Source organism: Cyphellophora attinorum, assembly GCF_001299255.1.
Source record: "Cyphellophora attinorum strain CBS 131958 chromosome Unknown Contig16, whole genome shotgun sequence".
Lineage (NCBI taxonomy): Eukaryota > Fungi > Ascomycota > Eurotiomycetes > Chaetothyriales > Cyphellophoraceae > Cyphellophora > Cyphellophora attinorum.
Genome location: NW_017253244.1, coordinates 240273 through 261439, shown reverse-complemented (window position 1 = coordinate 261439; position 21167 = coordinate 240273). Strand labels below are relative to the sequence as shown.

The following is a 21167-nucleotide window of genomic DNA, read 5'->3' as shown; positions in this document are numbered from 1 at the left end:
ATGCTACAGTTAGAACATGTTGCGAAATTGAGGGCTCTGTTGTCAAGCAAGTCGAAGTGCACTCGGAAAACAATGTGGCTTAGCATGCATGTATTGCTATGGAATTGTATTGTTGGGCACTATGGGATAGATCCCTCGCCTACAACGACTGTGTCCAAGCTTTATCGCATTGCCTTCAATGATCGCAGTAGTCATTGATGCCCTTAATATCTGCCGTGAGGTATTCTTTCGTGTCTCGCGTCCTGAGTCATTTGCGTGTCGTCCAACTACGATGAATGCTAACGCCCACCAGCTCCTTGTCGAAAATGAATGAGATCGATCTTTAGCCACCGACAAGACATACAGGAGCAGCCGAAGCTTTCCCTCCGTCTGGACGCCTGACACGTTCCGCACTGGTGGTACAACCCAGACCCAGAATGGTCTGCTTCAATCGCGGTCGTTGATGAAGAAACGAACATGACTTTTGGCCTGCCCAGGTACCAAGAAGGAAATTCCGATGATCGCTAATTTCAGATGCTGCTTAACGAACGCCTGCTTTTGACGCTCAACGTTTCTTCGTCTTCGTGAAGGCAGGCTTATACTACTACGCATAGTTAGTGGGCTGGAGTCCTCCTGAATCGGAAAGTTGACTACTTACGTAGTTGCCGTAAGGGTTGTTGGGGGGCATGCCACCGCCCATTTGCGGGGCCCCGAACATAGGCGGGGGTGGTGCAGGACGATAGGGAGTTCCGGCACTATTGTGGAGCAATTCGTCAGCTTTGTCTTGGGAAATAATCATCTCGGGCGGCCTTTGTACCTTCCTCAAGCCAAATTTCGCAAAGCTGCTGGGGTACTCACGGTCCTGAATTGTTCTGACTGCGACCCCAACTGAGACGGACACGAGAATTCCCAATAGGATATCCCTGCATCTGGTTGATGGCCATCTCGGCGGCATGACGCTGAACGAATTGAACAAAGCCGCAGCCCTTTCCAGGAGGAATCTTGACATATGTGATCTCGCCGAATCCCTGGAAGAAGGAACGAAGCTCGTCCTCGGTGACGTAGCCAGATAGACCTCCAACGAAGACAGTCGTGTTATTAGGGTCGGTGAATTGGTTCATGGGCTGAGGACCACCACCGTAGAAGCCTTGCTGCATGGGAGGGCCACCCATCTGAGGCGGATAACCCATGTGCTGTTGCTGAGATTGCTGGCCTCCGCCCATCATATGGTTCATTCCACCAGGCATGCCACCGGGACCACCTTTGTTCTTGGGAGTAGCAGTCGAGATGCGCATAGGTCTGTTACCGCAGTACACACCCTGCATTTCCGTGAGAGCGCGTTGCTGGTCCTGTTCATCGGAGAATCGAACGAATCCGTAGCCGCGTGACATGCCAGATAGAGGGTCTGTCATAATCTTGGCTGACTTGCAGGATGGAAATCGACTCTGGAACAGCGATACCAGGACGTACTCGTTGACTTCTGGACCGAGATCGCCAACGAAGATGCTGTACTCTGGAGAGCGGTCGTCGCGCCGATCGGCCAGACCACCACCACTAGCCCAGTTGAGTTTGAAGGGACGCTGTGTGTTTGGCATGAGTGTACCGTTGAGACCAAGGCTCTTCTGAGCAGCGGCGGGAGAGGAGAAGTCGACGAAGCAGTATCCGGCGTTACTGCTATGGTTAGTCAGTCATGATAAAATTGGCATTTTCTAGCCCGGCGGACGTACCCTGAGAACTTGTCCCGGATCATCTTGACGCTGACTTGCTCGCCCATCTGGAACCACAGATTTCGGACGAAATTCTCGTCAATCCATGGCTCGAGCTCGCCCATCCTGTTTCTCATCAATATGGAACATCAATAATACCACGTGACCTACCAGAGAGTCGTCTTTTGCTCACCAGGCGTACCCGGCTGACCAGGAGCTTGCGGCATGCCTTGACCTTGGGAATCAGCAGTAGGGAACTGCATCGGAGGAGCGCCAGATGTGTTGATTTGGCCAGGCGCGCCAGGGTCCTGGCCACCGGGGATTTGCGCGCTGTTAGGCTGCTCCTGGCCATTTCCGGGGAAGTTATTGCCGTAGCTTCGTAAGCCATGATATGCGACGTCTAGCGAATGACGCGTCGTAACGAAAGGGACTGAAGAATAGAGAGTAAACTTGATGCAAAGTTAGGCTGTGTTTCTTGAAGTGTAGAAGATGTGGTTGTATGTGGTATTAAGAAGGTACGCGGCAGAGGAAAGAGGGCCGTTTGAAAGCTGAGAGCAGCTGATAGGCAGTATATTTGAAGCATGAGCTTCAAAAGTGGGTGCCATGGTAACGCTGCACGTATTCACTTTGAGATGACAAGGGCTTCACTAGAGAACATACCTGGCACTTCTGTAAGACAAAGTCCGCAATATCCAACCGCTCGCCCAGTTGTACTTTGGTATTAGATACTGGTCAATGGGTGAGACTTCGTCCAGCACGGCAACTATAATTCGCGATTACAGATATGATCGGTCCAGGGAGGACTCTGCGGAATTCGACTGGAAATATAGTAGAATCGAATGACGACGTCTGTGGTTCAAAATCTGTTAGCAGAGCTTCGCCATGGTGCCTTCCTCGAGCAGTCGAGCTTTCCTCCATTGCATCATCGGTCTTTCACCTTTGCGAGGGATTCGATAGCAGCAATTAGTCGCACTTGCGCTGTCTCCATCAGACCGAGCCGGGGCCGCCGCGGAAAACTGTCTCAGCACACAGTCCATTAATGCGCCCATGAATTTGTAGTCGATGCGCTGACTAGGCTGGCCATGCAGCAGCTGGAACAACAGCTACCCGGAAGGTCCGCAGCGAGGGAAGAAGTATGAGCTACGTACCAACACAGATGCGCAATCGTCGAATCTCAGCCACAGGAGAGAACGTCGAGATTGATTTCGGTATAAGGACAACTGCTTCGAGGGAGTCGAGTTGCAGGAGGAGAGCGCAGCTGCGATCGGTCGGATATCCGGGACAAATGGGTATCTTCGAGATTCGAGGAAGAACGGGCCAGGCAGTGTTGTCAGATTACGCCAAAAAGCAGGACAGTAACGAGACCTGAAGGATCAAGCACAATGCAGAAGATTGGACTCAAGAATTGGACACAGGAACAAGAGAGGAAGGCAAGTTCGAGATGAGGTGAGAAGAATTTAGCTGCGTTCGATTTCAGGGCCTGAGTGGGTTGACTCAAGCGAGGGCGAGCGCAGTGTGCGTGCGTGTCTCAGCAGCCAATGCCTGTCCGGCCCCCCTCTCTTCAGATTCAGCCCAGGTAAAGTAAAAGCTAAATAACGTAGGGCTACGGTCTCTAAGTTTGTGTTCAACCTGATTCTCCCTGGAAAGTCCTGGTCAGCGAGGGGCAGAATGCCGATATCCTGGAGCCGCCCCGCGATCCTATGAGCATGATACTATTGCTAACAGCAATGCGCCTTGCGGCTGTTGGTGCATTTCTCGGCAGAGCAGACACATCGTTCGTTGCCCATGCTGCCGAGTTCTTGCGGGCACCATAAGGTAAGGTGCTGTGTAAGGTAGGACATGTCAACAACGAGCATATGCAGTCAACCTTCCGGGGACAACTGCCGTACTCATCCGCATCGAGTAGCAGGAAATAAATGGCATTTGGGTCAGAGTGTGTCCAGCAGCAAAGTGTGAACCTCGAAGCTGAATTTGACAACGCTGAGTCTCCACAAACTCGATCCTAGCTCCTCACAAGCAGATGATTCAGAAGCGTCACTGCCAGCTTCTGTGCTTCTCAGTGGGTCAAAAGACCAGATTGCATGAGAAATGACGGAACATAATGGTCGTTCTAGCTGGCAGCCCGCGAGATGCACAAATCCGTCGCGAGCGAATGCGCAAACCAGTGCGCCGGCTCTTCGGCGACCCGTTGGCGATCAACCAGCAGATCTGCGGTTCGTCCAGGTCATGGTGTTGTTAGGGGAGGCTAGTAACTCGATATCCGCTCATCAACACGAGGATCTGTGAGCCACGGCTCGTCAAGCTAAGCTCACAGCGGCGGCTCCACGACACAATTTCAGCAGTCATTCATACCGCATTCCGACTCCTGTGTCGTGAGAATGGCAAATCCGTCTACAGTTGTCACACGTCAATCCGTTCGAAAAGGCAGGAATGACTTGCAGATGCACTGGCGCGACTGATTGACAGGTGTTCGGTTCATCGGTTACCTAGCCTCAGGGCTCCCCAGATTTTGATTGGAGAGGCCCGATGGATCGTTGTCGGCAATCTCTTGGGGCTTACATGGGTTAAAACGTGGCCGCTCGGATTTGAGATCAGCGAAGTCGAAGCGAGACCTGAGTGGTGGTTCTTATTGTAGCGCACGAAGTCGTCTGTGTACCTAGGTAGTCGCGATGTATTCAAAACGGGCACGTTTCGTCCGCGCCGCCTCAGCGTGCCTCAATGGAACTGGCTCCATACCTTGTCTGGCTGTCAGGAAGTTGTATGCTGTTTGGGGCGGCCTTACCACTACGATTAGGTAAGGCAAACAAGCAGTCTGCCAGGCATTTCGCAGGGCAGATCCGGAAACATTATCCGAGAGCACCACACTGCCAGACTGTGGACATAACTACTGGATGCTTATGCGTCTAGTTGCTCATTGACAGATTTACAGCCAGGGAGGGTGCTGTGAATATCGTGAAGATCTCGAGGCACGAGCTGAATAAACAGAACCCGCTCTTGCTTCCACAGCTCGAATGCTTGAACTGCGCGCTTCGAGTCGTCCCTGCCCCCAAAGATCTGGAAAGAATTCGTAAGTCCACGGCAGTTGTTTGCCATTCTATCAGCACTAGCTACCACTTTGCTTCGATCCTTGCTACACCTTCCATCATGGGTCGAGGTAGCATAGCATTTGCTGCTTCTCATGCAATACGATGTCGTCGCCGGCGCCGATTGACTGATCAGGCTAGCGACTTTGCCCGAAGCACCATTGTTTGCATAACGCTGTCTTCCTTTGATGCGTCGCCGTTGTCACTGCCGACACCAGGCAATCCTTCACCGCCAGCTAAGCTTTTCAAGTCGTACCTGGCAGAGCATCGGGAATCTCCCCCTCAATAGGTGCATACATGGTGCTACGTCCGAACTGCAAAGTGTCGATGCTGTACATACGTCAGTCTTCGTCTTATGGAGGAACACGAGATTCACTTACTATCGACCATTGCGAGCCCCGACTTGCTTAAGACGCCCTTCTTGTTCAAAGCCCCACGATTCCAGCCAGGCCTTGAGCCACAATCCGACCGCATCCTCACGATCGCTCTTCTTGATCGAGCGCTCAAAATCAGGTGTCGCTTGGGGATGGGTCCAGGTACGTAGACAGATGTACACCTTGTGCAGATCTCTGGCGCCGCCCTCACTGTAGCAATGAGCTTTCTCCGGGACGCAAACAAATTCGTGATCCCCTTTCAACAAGTGACCACGATCGCAGATCTGCAGCATTTTGTCCATCAAAGTGGTACCTACTCCGAGTAGTCGCTCAGAATGCTTTACGTAGATCTCCATTTCGGCTGTCAAGCGCTCACAACATTGATGTGCTACCCAGTCCTGGGCGTAGGCATATCCAACGATATTCTCTTCTGCCACCAGCGCCTGATAGCCAGGGTTTGTGTTCTGGATAGGATGAGTGTCTGCACGGGCTCTTGGGGTTCGATAACGGCGACGGCTCCTCCTGACCTGCTTCTCGACAGCAACGATGAAAGGTAACTTGCGATCGACCGACTCGTCGAGAGTTTCCTGCATATCAGCCACTGATATTGTTTCGAGATCTGTTGGATATGTTGAGTGTTGAACATAGTGATTGTAAATATCAGTGACTTGACGCAAGTCTGCTTGAGTCGCTGGGCGGAGGTAGATGTTCAGCTTCGGGCTTCTGACCTGCTGACTCGCGAACGGAGTGCTGATCTTGGGATTCGCTGCGGTGGCGGGCGTGGACATGCCTCCATCGAGACCATCTGCTTTCGCAACAAGCGCTCTGTAACGATGGGAATAGATCTCGGAGGTCTCGCTGAGGCCAATCTCAGTCTTGATGTTCTTGAGAAAATCGGAGCTTTGTCGCTCAAGGTCTAATTGCTCCTCAGAGGGCTGACAGACCCCTTTCAACGCCTGCGCAAAATCGGCCGCATTGGAGTCATCGTCTGCCTGTTTGCTGTCAAGCTGATCATAGTACATACCAATGTTGCTGGCATTGATGAAGTGAGTCCGTGGCTTCATAGTGATGCCATCAGGATGAAAATCGACGTTTGATACGTATGCTGTCGGAATAGTTGGGAAGGAGGCTGGATACTGCAGGCGGAACATCTTGTCCAATTCCTCACCGGCATTGGCCGACGATGTATTGACCTTGCTAGCTTTCATGCGAGGACGCATATTCCACTCGATGGGTGGCGCCGTTAATTTGCCATCGTAGCCAGCGAGACCTGGGTCCGCGTCGCCTCGGACAGCCTCGGAAGTCGACCACTTCTGACATCCTCAGCAGAGTCTCCTGACTCAGTAGAGATGTCACCCAGACCGATGGAGCCCCATGCGTTACTGTCTTTTTCGATCCGCTCGGCCCGGACCTCTGAGTTTGTTGCCCATCGACTATTGCGCTTGGATGACCTATTCTTCTTTGCTTGCGCTTGCTGTACTTCGAACTCCTCAGTCGTAGCCCAGGTCGAAGTTATAGGACCGTAGGCCTTGTTGGCCTGCTTCCCGAAAGTCGCGAAGCCCATGACCCTCTTCATTTCCGCAGCCTCATCGACCTCATCGAGATCCGGCCCGAATTTGCCTCATCGTGGTGGAGTCCTCCGTCCTCAAGAGTATTGCTTCTCGGAGCACGGATCTCGACCTCTTTTATCTGGTCGATCGTCCATAGTGTCGGAGACTCTCCCAGTCGTTTGTAGTAAGCAACTTTCTCGCGAATTTCTGCTTCCTTGGCTAGGCTCATTTGTTTTCGAAGAGTGTGAAGCAGACCAACAGCCGTTGTAGCATGTTTGTCTTCGAGCTTGTCTCGATTCCGTTGATTGACGCGTTGCATGGCCGGCTTCTGTAGGCGTTTCAGGATTTGGTCTTCAGTCTCGTCTTCTCGTTGCCGCGCATTAAGACTGAGCTGAGCTTCTGGCGAAAGGGGCGATCGTTCAAGTCGCGGAGTCGCGCGAGCGTTCGACCTCTTCAGATGAAGCCGCGGGGTCCAATGATCTTCTATTGGCACTTTCAGAACAACCAGAACGGTTGGCGTCTGGAGATCTGGTAGCGGGATTGGCGTACTGTGGTTTACCGCGACCTCTAGATTCTTGGCGTAAATCGAACGTTCCTCAGCATGTGTTTCTTGTGTCCGAGAGGGTGGAGGTGAGACGGATATGCGCTCGGACTGAGAATCTTCTACAGCCTTGTCTGAATTCTCCCACTCGTAGATATCGGAAACAACAAGGCAGCCAGGGACCGCATTGATCTCTGGAGGAAGGCTCGTGTTTGACTCTTCTAAGGTCCTCTTCTGCTTTGCAACGTCAAAAGTATGAGTGGTAGTCGAAGCTGGAGGTGCAGTATAAGAAGAGAAGACAGTGACTGAATCGATATTGGGCTCGATCGAAGCAGACTCTGCAGCACTGGTTTCAACGTTGATGTGAGAGGAGTTCGAGACTCGATCCAGGCCTTGCTCTTGATTCATGTTCGAATGAGGGGACGCTTCCCTTGCTGGAGGTGGTTTCTCGATAGATGGGGATTGAGCGCCTTGGACGATCGAAAATCGAGTATTTGGCGACTTATTGGACAGTACTGCTGGCTGATTCGGCTTACGCGTAGGTCGTCCGTAGCTCTGGTCATTGAAGACAGGTCTCTCGGATGGGTTGTTGGCAGTCCAAACTGACCTCGTGCTGACCACGTTCTCATCGCCTGCAGGATGATTGAGCGAGTACGAAGGCCAAGCTCTAATGTTTGGCGCCATGTTCGAGGTACGCTTCGTTCTGCATTGAAAGTTTCTTGGAGTTTTGGAGTGATTCAAGTTTGGATGGTATGTTGAGACCTGACGAAGTGGCAAGACCGACTGATAATGATAATTAGCGGAAACGCAGTAAGGGGCTGGCGAGAACGTCGTTTGCACGCCTTCCCTGGGTGCGAGTGAAGTAGTCGCGTGCTGACGTTCCTGCCTATGCTGGTTCGAACGAGCGCCAAGGCCACAGCTGTCACGAAATTGCGTCGTAGCACTCAGACTTGCAATTGTCGGGCGAGTCTCGTAAGTCGGCACAGTGACATGAACATTCTTGTCTGTTCCCTGGTATTCGACTGCACTGCTGTCGAATGCGATCGAAGCTCCTGAGTGGTGCGGAGATATCAGAGGTAATTTAGCGACGCGATTGTTCACTGAAGCAGAAGACAAATCCGGCGCATTACACCGGTACGGAGGCAGACTAGATCGAGACTTCGGTCCAGTTGGAGCGTATCCAGGTCCGCCGCCGATCGAAGTGATGATTGACTGCTGCGACTTCGTGCTATTGTATTCTGGGACCGTCCACGACCAGCTAGAATTGCTGTGAGGCCCGGTCTGCCAACTCCCTCTACTAACATTCTGGCCATCCCGCAAGTCGCGATTGAAGCGAGGGCCTGTCGGTATCTGCGAGGTTTGCCTTGTCGTGCCAGACGGCCATTGGGCTAGATCCTTCTCTTGCTCACTCACACCCACCCGTATATTCGGCCGCTGAAGCAATAGATCGTGTAGCGGCTGAAAAAATCTCATCATCGACATTTGTTGACTGATGCTTTCGCTGCCATAAAGCACCCAGCTTCTCTCTGCCAGAACGTTTCTTTCGAAAAGTTCCCAGCTCAACCACTGCCATTGCCGGCATTTATCTGGGTCCATGACCCTGGCCGTCGGTGGCTGTGATGCAGACCCGAACACCTCTACCTCCATGAAGATCGTGGCATAGTGCTTCCCTGCTTTCTCATTCGTTTTCACGTCCATGACACTATTTGTAGCCGTCAAGAACTTCATTGCGCCGAATTCACCAGCACCTACGTCTAGACCAGTCTCCTCGTACAATTCGCGAGCAGCACATTCTTCAAAACTCTCCGCGAACTCCAGATGGCCACCCGGTAGCCCCCAAGTGCCATGTCCCGCAGATCCTAGACGTTGCCCAAGCAGGAATTGGCGTGTCGCTCGGTGATACACGAAGACACCAACACCGACCCGTGGATCGGAGCTCGGCGGCGGTGGCGATAGCGGGAACGGTGCCTGCAGCACGAGGGCCGTCGCGGACCCTCCAAGATCCATGGAAACCTAGTAGCACAGCGTTCGCGCTGTCGGGATAGACTATCAGCCAGCGGGCAGAACATACAACAAGTGATCGGAGTTAGGCCGTCTGGGCAAGGGGCTACGACGTGGTCTCGAGCCTCCCATGACGTGTGGTGTCATTGGCTTTCTGGGCGATATATGAAAGGCGTTCGCGTCGCGGGGGATGCGGCCTATCAGTATCTGTGCAATGCGTGTGTGATGAGACAGAGAGAAGTCTGGACATGTGCTAGGTAGGTAAGTTTGTGCTTCATCTCGATCTGCGTCTTGGCCAGGGTATTTCTCGGGAGAACTATATGGGCAAGACAACGCAGCAATCTTCTTCCTACTGCTCAAGAGCGTATCTGAGACAGTCTTGTCTGCAATCGAGCGCTCGTTCCGGATCTGAAAATGGTGCAGGCGCAATCATGTTATCTATATTGCGCAAAGCCAGGCTTAAAGATAAGGAGATGCGAATATTGATGCTGTACGTCACAGGTGAGCCACACGATCAGGCACTGACGCTCGAGCAGCGGACTTGACAATGCTGGCAAGACGACCATCGTCAAGAAGATCTTGAACGAGGACGTGAATACAGTCAGTCCCACATTGGGCTTCATTATCAGGACTATCGACTTCAACGGCTTCAGGCTCAACATATGGGACGTGGGAGGTCAGAAAACGATCAGGTCGTACTGGCGCAACTACTTTGAAAAAACAGATGCTTTGATCTGGGTAGTCGATGCGACAGACCACTTGCGAATAGATGATTGTCGAGCAGAGCTGAGAGGCCTGCTGCTGGAGGAGGTCAGCCAGGTCTACCCCTTCAAAGAAGGGCATTGCTGATTATTGTTCACAGCGACTGTCTGGGTCGAGCCTCTTAATATTTCTGAACAAGACAGACATATCGGGTGGCATGACTGTGGAAGAAGTAACTGACGCCCTTCAGCTGCGGCAGATCCATACTCATCGCTGGACCGTCTTTCCTTCCAGTGCCATGACCGGACAGAACCTGGAGCCGGGTCTGGGGTGGGTCGTCAAAGATGTACAGGACCGGAATTTTGGCTTCGGTGGTCAGTAGTGTACAGAAGTGATGCGACTTCAATGTCAGGCAGAAATTGGGATGGTATGTCGCGCCGGAACGATCGAGATTCAGGGGTGTAGGAGGCAGAAAAAGGCGTCAACTTAGAGATGTTTCAGGTCCAGAGACCCGGCTGCTTGTTAGCCGAGTGGAAACGCAAAGGCCATCAGACGACCGCAGCCGAGAACCGCAGTCACCAGCATGTGCCGCACCTTTAAAGACACGTACAGTAGTGCGCTGAGTGACTGGTGCTCTCGGAGCTCGATAGAGTAGCTGCAGGTATACTCGCATGATAGTCAGGCTTACTGTTGTTCATGTATTCCTGTACCACATCCAGCCGGTTGTGGGGAAACGCGATTCTCGTGAGAGTTCAACCGCCAAACTCCGCCCAAGTAAACAAAGTCATTCATACAACGGCTGGACAGTTCTGAAATTTCCAATGCTCTCGACATCTTGCGATTTTTGCGCCTGCATTCCTCCAACATCATTTCCAGCATTTGTCCCAGGTTCGGGGACAGGCGCTGCAACGACCGGACTTCGTTGTGCATTTCGAAACTGGGGCTATTTCCGAGCCAACTCCATCAAGCCGTCAACTGCCAATTGTGGAACGCTTTGTGTGAGCCATGAGCGCGTTCAATGATGGCTCGGAGGATGTTGACCAGTTCCTCGCTCGCATCGCCAGTCTCAGTAAGAAGAGTGGCGCCGAGGATTCGGAGCAAACACGAAGAATGGAGGAGCAGAGACTTTTAGCAAGAAAAGAGCGTGAAGCTCGTCGCGCAGGTAAGAAATACCAAGTAGACTATGGCCGGTTCTTTGCGCTGACCACGACGGCAGAGCGCGCACGCTCGATCTCACCATCCAAGACCGGACCAGCAGGGCATGTGCCATCGTCGCCATCGTCCACCATACGTGGCATCCCGATCGATCCTCCAATAACATTGCAACCGACCTCCCGATCACAGACGCCATCAATGAGCAGACAAACTAGTCCCACTCGCTCAGAAAGCCTGAGACCGGTGGCAGCCCTGAACCTTAGCCAGAGCAGAGAGTTACCACAGCCGCCCCAAGATTTACAGCGAACCCCTCAGTCAGAGCCACCCGGGTCTGCTGGTCTCTCCAGGAGCGGGACACTATCATGGCAACAGAGACCAACTTCACGCGGTATAGGATCAGGATTTGGGTCCGTGAGATCGAGACCATTATCTCGCGATCTGGACCGGCCACCATCTCGTGATCTGCAGCAGCCACGACCAGACAGCCCGAAAGCGAGCGTACCCGAACAAGTCGACGACACACCGTCTCGAAAGGACATCGCGGCTGCATTAGGCTCAAGAGATCCCACGTGGTTTCGGCAGACTCAAGATCGAGGTGTCGGCTCCGCAGCATATCGGAAATCGGGGCAGGATGAGAACGGGGTGGCGATGCCTCCTCCACAAGCTCTACGACTGCCTGGCATGGAGAGTGGCGCCGGTAGTCGCGATCCATATCGCCTGCCCCCTGATGGTGCCCAAAAGGACGCGCACGAGAGCAAGAGAGCTCCTTCAGCATCCCCTACTAGGCACACTGCGGCAGCTTATACCTCAAACGACGCAACGAAAGAGACTTCGAATGCACCCGATGCATCTGGGCAAGATGAGAGATTGGGAGTTCATCGTTCTTCGCGGGACTATGAAACAGATCTTGGGCGGACATCTAGTGTGCTTGGTGGTCGCCCTCCCTCACCTACTAAAGGTCTTGGCGGCTTTGTGCAGAGTGCAATGATGCGCCGATCGGACAGTGTCAGCAAGAGATGGAGCGTGCAACAGAATTCTGGGCTCAAGAGAGGCGACTCCATTGCTAGCAACAAACCCAGCTTCAACCCAACTGCAACTCCAATATCCTCTCTAGGCCATGCTCGGACACTGTCTCGGGATCCGCGAGCCGTTCGCGATGGCACTTCATCCCCGTCGAGCGGCTCGCGGCCATCATCCAGTCACGGTGCCCTCGATGCCACTTTGCCGACCGTAGACAAGACCAAATCTGCGCCTGAAGGTCTTCCTTCGAGTGCTGAGAGCGCAAGACAAGACGATAAAGCACACCCGGACATGGTCAGCGGTGGTGACGATGAACCGTACCTCAGCCGCAGCCCATCCAAAACGATGGACCCACGGCGCTGGAGTCCCACGAAGGCCAGCTGGCTGGAAAGCGCTCTATCGAAGCCGGATTCGCCACGATTTTCTCCCACCAAAGAAGAACCGCCACCATGGAAGCTGGATATGCAGCGGTCGAAGAGCAACAAAGACCTGGCAGAGGCAGGCAAGAGGACCATTCCGCACGAGCCTGTCAGCACACCCAGCCTGCTACGCTCGCCGCCACCTGCGATCAAAGCTAAGCCTCTTGACCTGCCGAATAGTCATGTAGCGGACGATGCGACGAGGTCTGCCAAGTCAATCGACTCTGAGAGTATCCGAACTAAGGCAGAGGAGCCAGCGCCCCCAACATCCAGGGCGTCGAAGCAAGCATCTCCACCAACAAGTCCAGTGCGATCTGAAAAGGAGGTTCCTAAGCCAGCAACTGGATCGCTCTCCTCGAGCAAGAAAGTCTCAATACCGGACGACATTCCCTCGGATGTCAATCCCACAGTAGTCGGCCTGCCTTCGAATCCTAGACCCTCTTCCGATCGCAAGCCTCCCGTAGCAAAGCCGAAACCAGCCACTCCTCCGAAGACCGATTTCCGCTCGAGCCTAAAGAGTCGTTCGACACCCACACCGAAAGCTTCTGAAGAACCCGAATTCAAAGCCGTCTTCGGCAAGCTCAAGAAGGCTCAAACCCAGAACTACGTAGCGCCTGATGAGTTGAAAGACAACATCACACGCGGCAAAGCCGGTTTGGCCGTCACTGGAGGACCACAGCCTCGGAAACGTGTCGACGAGTTCAAGGAGAGCATCCTAGCTAAGAAAGAAGAAATGAAAAGTGGAGCAAGTATAGCCGCACACAAGAAGGCTGACTCCAGAGACGCATCTCCTGCGAAAGCAGAGCCTGAAATACCGGAAGCTCTGCAACGTCGGAACACTCTCCACAAGTCCAAGGTTTCCATCGATGAGAAGAAGACCATCGCGGCTGCCAAGGATAGTCCTCGCAGCCCTCCACGCATGCAGCCAAAGCCAAAGTCCTCGTGGTCGTCAACAAATAACGCGACAGGCCTGACGGAGAAAGCTGCGAAAGCGCTGCAGGTAACGCAATGGTCGGCGCAGGATAACAAATCTGAGCTTCCAACATCTACGACGAACACGTCGACAGTCGCTCAAGGCAACTCTATGCCGCAGGCGACTGGACCACGAGAGGATACCTCTAAGACCATCTCGCATGCTGTGGCCGAGACCAACAAAAAGCTAGAGCCTATAAGATCGAAGGACGCACCCAAGCCAACGCTGCAAAGCTCCGCAGCGTTCACGTCACCCTTGATCAAAGCTAAGTCGGTAGAAAAGAAGGCCGAAAGCGCTCCCACAGGCATTGCCGCACGGCTGAACCCTGCGCTTGCCGGACTCATTGCACGGGGTGGGAGCCCAAAGCCCGCCGCAAGCGAGTCTGTGTCTCAGACGACTACAGACAGTTCTAAAGCTACGGACGACCCGGCCAATTTGACGCACATGACCAAGGGACGCGCCAAAGGACCCAAGAGAAAGGCACCAAAAGCCGTTGCCAGTACCACAGAGTCCAGCAGCACAAATGTAGGTCCTCAAACTTCGAGGCAGACCACGAAGTCGACTGCCGATGTCGCAAGTCAAGGTGTTCATGATCTCCATGAGAAGTTCAACGATCACGCTCAACAGGCGACACCAAAGCGAGGCGCCGATGTTGCCCCTGCGCGTTTTGCGGTAGAAGCAAAGCCCTCCTTTGTCTCACAGTCGAGGACTGATATCACCACGAGTGCTGCAAACCCTGCTCCCAAGGTGCAGTCGTTGCCGACGCCCATCCCATCAGAAGCTTTGGACTCAACGCCGTCCGAAGAACCGTCGAAAGCAAAGTCCCCGCCAGTTGTTGCTACCAAGTCTCCAGAGCTACGTCGAGTGTCTGGGCAAGTCCAGCAGCCGTCCGAAAAGACGGCAGCTCCTGCGACCAGCAAGCCATCCCCGAAGAAGCCATTCTCAATCGCTTCTGATGATATATCGCAATCAATCACACCCAGTAGAACCACAGCCTCCAAACCAGATGCAACACCAAATGCCACTGGCCCAATGCCGCTCACTCCCAGCCGGAGTAAGTTGAATTCGTCATGGCGAGGCCTTCCTTCTGATACTTCCGCAGGCATTGCAACTGGCGGCAAGACGGCAGCGCCCGCAGGACTGGGTCTGCATTTGACGGAACATGACAGGACAGTGGCTTCTCAGGAGCTGACTCCGCCTCCGGAGAAGTCATTCGGTATGCCCCAATCGCCTAAGAAAGCTGTCAGTAAGACCTCTGGGAGATCTCTGAGCGAAGCGATTGCAGCTCATTTCCCGTCGACGCCGAAATCTACCGACAAAGCTGACTTCGACACGGAGGCAATCCTCTCGTCGAAGAGCACGGCGGTCGATCCCATCAAAACCACTTCTAAGCAAGTGTGGGAAGTGTCTGGCGACGGCAAGCAGACTCAATTGAGTGAAGAGCAACAGCACTTGCTCTTTGAAGACACACTCTACCTAGTCGTTCATGTTTTCGAGACCATCAAGACCTCAAAGAAGTCTACAGAATGCTACCTCTGGACAGGTGACTCAGTCTCTAGTTCTGCGGCCGAAGACGCCCAGCTCTTCTGTCGCAAGATTGCTCGCGAGAACAGTGCGAAGCTCGAAGTGCTCAAACAAGGAAAAGAGAGCGCCAATTTCTTCGCGGCTCTCGGGGGTATTGTTGTTACCCGTCGCTCTAAAGCTTCAGCACTTTACATGCTCTGTGGCCGGCGGCATCTGGGCCACATTGTCTTCGATGAAGTTGACTTCTCGCCCGCCTCCCTCTGCTCTGGATTTCCCTACCTCATCTCGGCGAAATACGGCAAGCTATACTTCTGGAAAGGCCAAGGTAGCTGTGGAGATGAGATCGGCGCTGCGCGGCTTACGGGCATGGATCTCGGGCTGACAGGCGAGATCGAGGAGGTTGTGGAAGGCAAAGAGCCTTCCGCATTCTGGCACTCGTTCCCGACGTCTTCGAAGACCAAGGCGCGCTTTGAACCCAGTGACATATGGGCTATGCGCAGCATGGACGAGAAGAGAGGCTTCCCCTGCAGACTCTACCGCCTGGAGCTAGAACGACCCAAGAGCAGCGGTGGGAGTTTCTGGGGTCTGAGGGCCTCAAGCCCGACCAAGGAGTCCAACAAGATGACCCTGACCGAGATCGAGCCGTTCGTGCAAGCGGATCTCGATGCGGGTGGCGGCAGCAGTGTGCACGTCCTCGATGCTTGGGCCAGTATCTATATGTAAGTCCTCCGTCATCATCTGTTTTTGCCCTTGGTCATCGTGAGGCAATAGCTAACACAGTATCCTCCAGCATACCCGGCACTTCTGCCAGAGCTACCGACTTCGTCACGGCGTTACACATCGCGCAGGAGATGGCGGTCCTTACTCCATCGATGCAGGACCGTGCGCTTCTGCCCAGCTGTGAAGTCGTGCTTGGTGGTCATCCACCTCGCGAGGCGCGTGCCGCGTTCAGAAAGTACGGTGCAGTCGAGACGCACAGCGAGGGTAAGACGTGGGAGGTCGCTGAGGTTTTGAGCGCTTTGGACTGAGGGCGCAACATTGGGTCTGGCGGTTTGGGTCCTTGATCTTACAGGACCGACGAAAGCTGTGGCAACAACAACGACTTCAGCCAACCTTCGCAGTGTTGACATCTTCCGAGCGAACATTTCGATCAGGGCCCAGGAGCTCTTTTTTCCTCTGGACATGATATGGAAGATTACTTGGCCGACATTACTGTCTGTGCATTCTGTTCAGGATTTTACGAGACGCAAGAGTTCATGTTCATGGCACACGATTTTCACATTTTCTGGTTTCTCGACGTGATGAGGTGCAGCATGTACAGGCTACCTCTTTCGGAAACAATAGGAGATCTGATGGTCAGATGACGACCATTGTATAACATGCATATGTACGAAGTTGAGTCTTTTAAGATATTAGCATTTCAGGCCGATGAAGTTTCTTGTGTCTACGTTTATCATAAGTCTTCTACGTGGGAGTATCACACTTCAGTACAAGAGGCGCTGTTGCCGACGAACGTCGCTGTCGTACTCGACCTTCCAATCTCTCTGAACTTGAATGATCATCTGGTCATCGCTTGCACCGTCAGATGCGTGGTCCATGGCACCATCGTAGCCTACACGCTCACCCGATCCTTCGTAGGATAGGCTCCTCTCGCGACTGTGAAACAAAGGTGGAACCGCCGACATGCGTGAGGCGGCTTCCAACACGTCGATGTGCTTATGGCAGAAGTCACTCCCAGTCCGAGACACCCGAACAGCAGCGAGTCTTGGTGCAGTAGTCACGGTCGCAGTGGACTGAATCTGGTCTGGTGTAAACACATTCGCTACAGTTGATGTCACTACCGTGCTACGATGGCGCGATCGTGTAGCTGAGCCTGCTGAGCTGCTGTTGAGGTTGCTTATGATGTAGCTGTCCTTTCCATATGTTGTCCCGGTGAAAACGCTCAAGGAGACGGCAAACATGCCGGAGCTGGTTTTGTCGAGGAATGCTTTGAGTGCTGGAGCGGCGGCAACCATGACTGCCAGAGCTTGCTGCACCTGGGTGCATATCTGGTATGGTATGGCATTGAAGGTTTGCTCGGCCGGTGGCGATGCCTTGAAGGTTATGTTCAGGTAAACAAGTCGAACGATGGCCAGAATGACAACAAAAACACGACAGCCGAAAGCTGCCATGACGATGAGCTTTCGGAGGAGTCGCATCTGGAGACTTCGAAACAGGTAGATTGGTAGGAGAATCAGGACAAGATCTGACGCAATGTCGAGGCTGGACACGGCGTTCCAGAAGGAGAAGATGTCGGCGCAAGCAGGTCCGTACAGATCGTAAGTTTCGGATAGGGGACAGCGGAACGCATCTGCAAACACGGCGGCCAGGCCCCAGGCGATTGAGAAGCCTAGGACGCCATAGATGACAACTCGATGCGATCTCTGGGCGCAAAGGCGTGCGGCGAGGACGACTGTAGACAGCTTCGCGAACAAGAGGGTGAGAATGTAAAGCAGAGACGATGCAAAGACATTCTTCAGCGTGTTAGCCTTACCATTGTCCGAGATCTTGGCTCGCTTACCTTTTGCATTTGCCCTGTCTTTGACAGGTCTCGAACGATATCTTTCTGTCCCAATCCGTCATTGACAGCTAGAGATATTGTAATTGTACTCCCAATGGCCATGAACTGTACGCGTGAGCACAGGCAGTCGTCGGAACCGGGTGGCCCACCATAGCAAGAACAGCTAGAATGTCATCGATCCCTGGACTGCTGGTCGAGAATCGAACAGCCAAGCGAAGTCCGATGATCAAGACCATCGTGACTACCATGACCCAAGATATGATTGATAGAACGGGACCATGATCAGCGTCGGTAACGACAGCGTGTCGAGTACCTTCTGCACCGTCGGAAGACATTCTGCTGGGAAAAGCGAGAGATTCTCAAAGAATGTTCTTGCATATCTCAAAAAAGACTAAGTGTCGAATATAAAAGACTCTGGATGCTGCCGCAGCACAGTCGACATCTGGTCGGGGTTGGACAAGACAGCTATTGAGGCGTTTCTACTGAGGCAGCGATATTGACATAGTTCTAGCATCAGAGAAGTCTGGGGCAGGATGCAGGGCCTGGGATGCTGATCGGTTGACCGTCTCCCTTTGATGGGCCTGTTGCACAATATGCAATACAGGGTTCGCGCCGTGTCACATATTCGGCACCTTCCACGGGCGAAGGTCTGCCGCCATACTACCGACGACTCGGTTGCGGATTGCGGTCAGTATGGTCAACTCCAATGCTTCATGTGGATGGGCTGAGAATTTGCGGTTGCTTGATGGTTGTCCAGATATGCGAACGGGTGGAGAGCAGGGGACGTGCCTTCCCGAAGCCTGCTGGCGATTGCCAAAGCTTATTCTTTCCATTGTGTTACCTGTCCAAGCAACCAATGGCTGCTCGAAGGTGGGCAGGAATGGGACCGTGGATGATAGGACGCCTTCCAAGCTCTCCTCCCAAGCTCGAGGTCCGCATTCTGAGTTCTGACAGGCGGACCGTCCACTGGCGAGGGGCCTCCTCGGGTGTACGTCGTGCCTCCGTGCTTAACCTCGACTCGACTTTGAGCCGAGTACCCTCATGCCACATGCAATAGCCGATAGCAGAGCAACGACGTCGCTGGAGATCTCGTATTGCTGTGGTGTTACATGTTCGGTCATCGCTTACAGACTTTTGACAGTCCTGAGGATCATAGGGCACAGCGAGCCCGTGCAGGAGCCCCAGAATGTAAACGCGTTATTGGCCCTTTGCTCCCAAGGAAGCGCCTAGCCTTGCCAACATTCATCGATGGTGATTGCGCATTTTCTGCGACTTACCGTTCTTCCTACCACTGGCCACATCCTGGATAGGTTACAATTTCATCGCAGCAGTAGTGATGAAGTTTCTTGAAGGCAACATGACCAAAGAGGCGGAGGCCGCGCCGTATAACGACAACGACACCGATTCCTCTAGTGCCGGAAACTCGCAAGATGAAGCTGACATGGTAAGTACCTCTGCGAACAAACCTCGCCGGAGACTGTGCAGCACCGCCAGCGATTGCTTGAGCGAAAGCCAGCAGCAACCTTTCAGGAAGATTCTCGTTGCATCATACAGTACTCACTCGACATCTCCATTCATATTCGCAACCTGAGACGGTGCTGATCATGACACAGCATCGGATGGGGAAGGCTCAACAAACTCGCCGCAATTTTGGACTGATCCCCATGCTAGGATTCACGACGATTGTGAGTATCATAGTACATCTCCGGCCTGACATGCTAAACATGAGAAGATGCTATGTTCTTGGGAATCAGCCTATCCTTTCTTTTTGACAGGATTCATCAATGGAGGCGGTCCCACGCTGATCTATGGTTACCTGTTCTGCTGGCTCGGCTCACTAGCAACGTGCGCATCCATATCTGAAATGGCTTCGATGTACCCAACCTCAGGCGGACAGTACCATTGGGTGGCTCTGCTTTCTCCTCCAAGGTACGCCAATTTTCTGAGCTGGCTCACTGGTTGGGTTTCTGCAATCGGATGGCAAGCGGGAGCATCGTCCGGCACATTTCTGGGAGGGACGCTGATCCAGGGCCTTCTGGTCTTGAACGATCCATCGTACAACTACAAGCGCTGGCATGGGACGCTGCTGCTGTACGCTGTACTCTTGGTGGCGCTGTTCGTCAACACCATTCTGATCAAGCTTTTGCCTTACCTTGAAGGCCTAATTCTGGTTTTGCACATTGCCGGATTCTTCGGCATTCTGATACCTCTGGTACATCTCGCCCCGATGAGCTCGGCACAATTTGTGTTCGCCGACTTCCTCGAGGCGTCAGGGTATCCTACAGGTCTCAACTTCTTCGTTGGGCTGACCACGAGTGCCGTCCTGTTCATTGGGTAGGTGAGACTACAAAATCCGCATGCGTCGGCTCGTAGGTTGATCAACTCTTGCTGACAGCAAAACAGGTATGACGGTGCGGCTCATATGGCTGAGGAAGTGAAAAACGCGGCTGTAAATGTACCTCGTTCGATGTTCTTCACAATCTGGATCAACGGAGCTCTCGGGTTGGCGACGTTCATAGCTCTGTTGTACTCCATCGGCGATATCGATGCCGCAATCAGCTCGCCGACAGGCTGGCCGTTCACTGAGATCTTCTATCAAGCCACAAGGTCGAAGGGCGGCGCGACGGCGATGACCTCGGTGCTGATTGTGCTCATTGTTTGTGCAACCTTTGGCTATATCGCATCCGCGTCGAGGCAGCTGTGGGCGTTTGCCAGAGACCGCGGCGTTCCCGGCTGGCAACTCATTTCGAAGGTATTTCTCGTCAGCTCACCGATCCGTTCAAATACTGACTCCAAACAGGTCGATCACAAGTTCGCTATCCCCCTGTTCGCCATCGGTGTCACGGCAATCTGCAACGCGTTGCTGGCTCTAATCAACATTGGCTCAACGGTGGCCTTCAACGCCATCATCTCGGTGCTTGCTGCCGGACTATTTTCATCCTATCTCATCACGATAGGACTACTCATCCGTAAGCGCCTCGTCGGCGAGCCGCTGTACTTCGGACCGTGGCATCTTGGCAGATGGGGTTTGACGATCAACATCTTTGCCTGGCTGTACACTTTGCTCGTAATGGTCTTCAGCTTCTTTCCTCCTGCCATTCCGGTGACGGCCGTGAGCATGAATTGGAGCTGCGTCGTATTTGGTGGCGTTGTAATTTTTGGGTTGGTCTACTATGCCGTCATTGGTCGGAAGCAGTACAATGGCCCTGTTATAGACCGACGAGTCGTCGAGTCGAGAAGAACGGACTGAGAGATCTTCAGCACTGTCGCCACGGAGCAGGCGAGCGCGTTGTCCGCCAATAACAGACCTTGCCGATGATTGAGACATCTCTGGTTTGCCTTGTCCGTCCAGATAAAGGAGCGATCGTGGTGCTGACCATGACCACAATGAAGGCGGTGCTGTTCTGACAATACAAAGTCTCGACCACGAGGACAAAGACTCGAATGCTATAACTTCAATCTGTGGTTCTTGCGCTCTTTTTCTCTTTGACCCTCTTTTTCTCCCCGCGGCGCCGAGGATTGCAAAGTTCGAACTGGTTCACTGAAGACCAGCTCGATCTAACGCGTATGCCTCCGCCCG

The 21167-nt window shown here is 53.3% G+C and overlaps 5 protein-coding genes across 5 annotated transcripts; 3 read left to right on the top strand and 2 right to left on the bottom strand.

Annotated features, from left to right (window-relative positions):
• Positions 1-544: 544 nt before the first annotated feature.
• AB675_4540 (putative RNA-binding protein) lies at positions 545-9240 on the bottom strand (the record flags this gene model as incomplete). Its single annotated transcript, XM_018144686.1, has 9 exons — positions 545-580; positions 638-734; positions 838-1653; positions 1707-1811; positions 1857-2115; positions 5025-5098; positions 5149-6437; positions 6461-6762; positions 6813-9240. The coding sequence occupies 9 exons, from the start codon at positions 9238-9240 to the stop codon at positions 545-547; spliced, it is 5406 nt and encodes a 1801-aa protein (XP_017998915.1).
• A 425-nt stretch (positions 9241-9665) lies between these two features.
• AB675_4539 (ADP-ribosylation factor-like protein 2) lies at positions 9666-10318 on the top strand (the record flags this gene model as incomplete). Its single annotated transcript, XM_018144684.1, has 3 exons — positions 9666-9724; positions 9771-10044; positions 10097-10318. 3 exons carry the CDS (start codon positions 9666-9668, stop codon positions 10316-10318), a joined length of 555 nt encoding a protein of 184 aa, XP_017998921.1.
• Positions 10319-10941: 623 nt separating this feature from the next.
• AB675_4538 (uncharacterized protein) lies at positions 10942-16055 on the top strand (the record flags this gene model as incomplete). The annotated part of the gene is made up of 3 exons (XM_018144683.1): positions 10942-14557; positions 14606-15746; positions 15818-16055. The coding sequence occupies 3 exons, from the start codon at positions 10942-10944 to the stop codon at positions 16053-16055; spliced, it is 4995 nt and encodes a 1664-aa protein (XP_017999042.1).
• Positions 16056-16511: 456 nt separating this feature from the next.
• AB675_4537 (uncharacterized protein) lies at positions 16512-17823 on the bottom strand (the record flags this gene model as incomplete). Its single annotated transcript, XM_018144682.1, has 3 exons — positions 16512-17540; positions 17588-17692; positions 17737-17823. The coding sequence occupies 3 exons, from the start codon at positions 17821-17823 to the stop codon at positions 16512-16514; spliced, it is 1221 nt and encodes a 406-aa protein (XP_017999105.1).
• A 1121-nt stretch (positions 17824-18944) lies between these two features.
• On the top strand, positions 18945-20837 carry AB675_4536 (Choline transport protein; the record flags this gene model as incomplete). Its single annotated transcript, XM_018144681.1, has 5 exons — positions 18945-19031; positions 19201-19272; positions 19320-19921; positions 19991-20339; positions 20388-20837. The coding sequence occupies 5 exons, from the start codon at positions 18945-18947 to the stop codon at positions 20835-20837; spliced, it is 1560 nt and encodes a 519-aa protein (XP_017999145.1).
• Between the last annotated feature and the right edge of the window lie 330 nt (positions 20838-21167).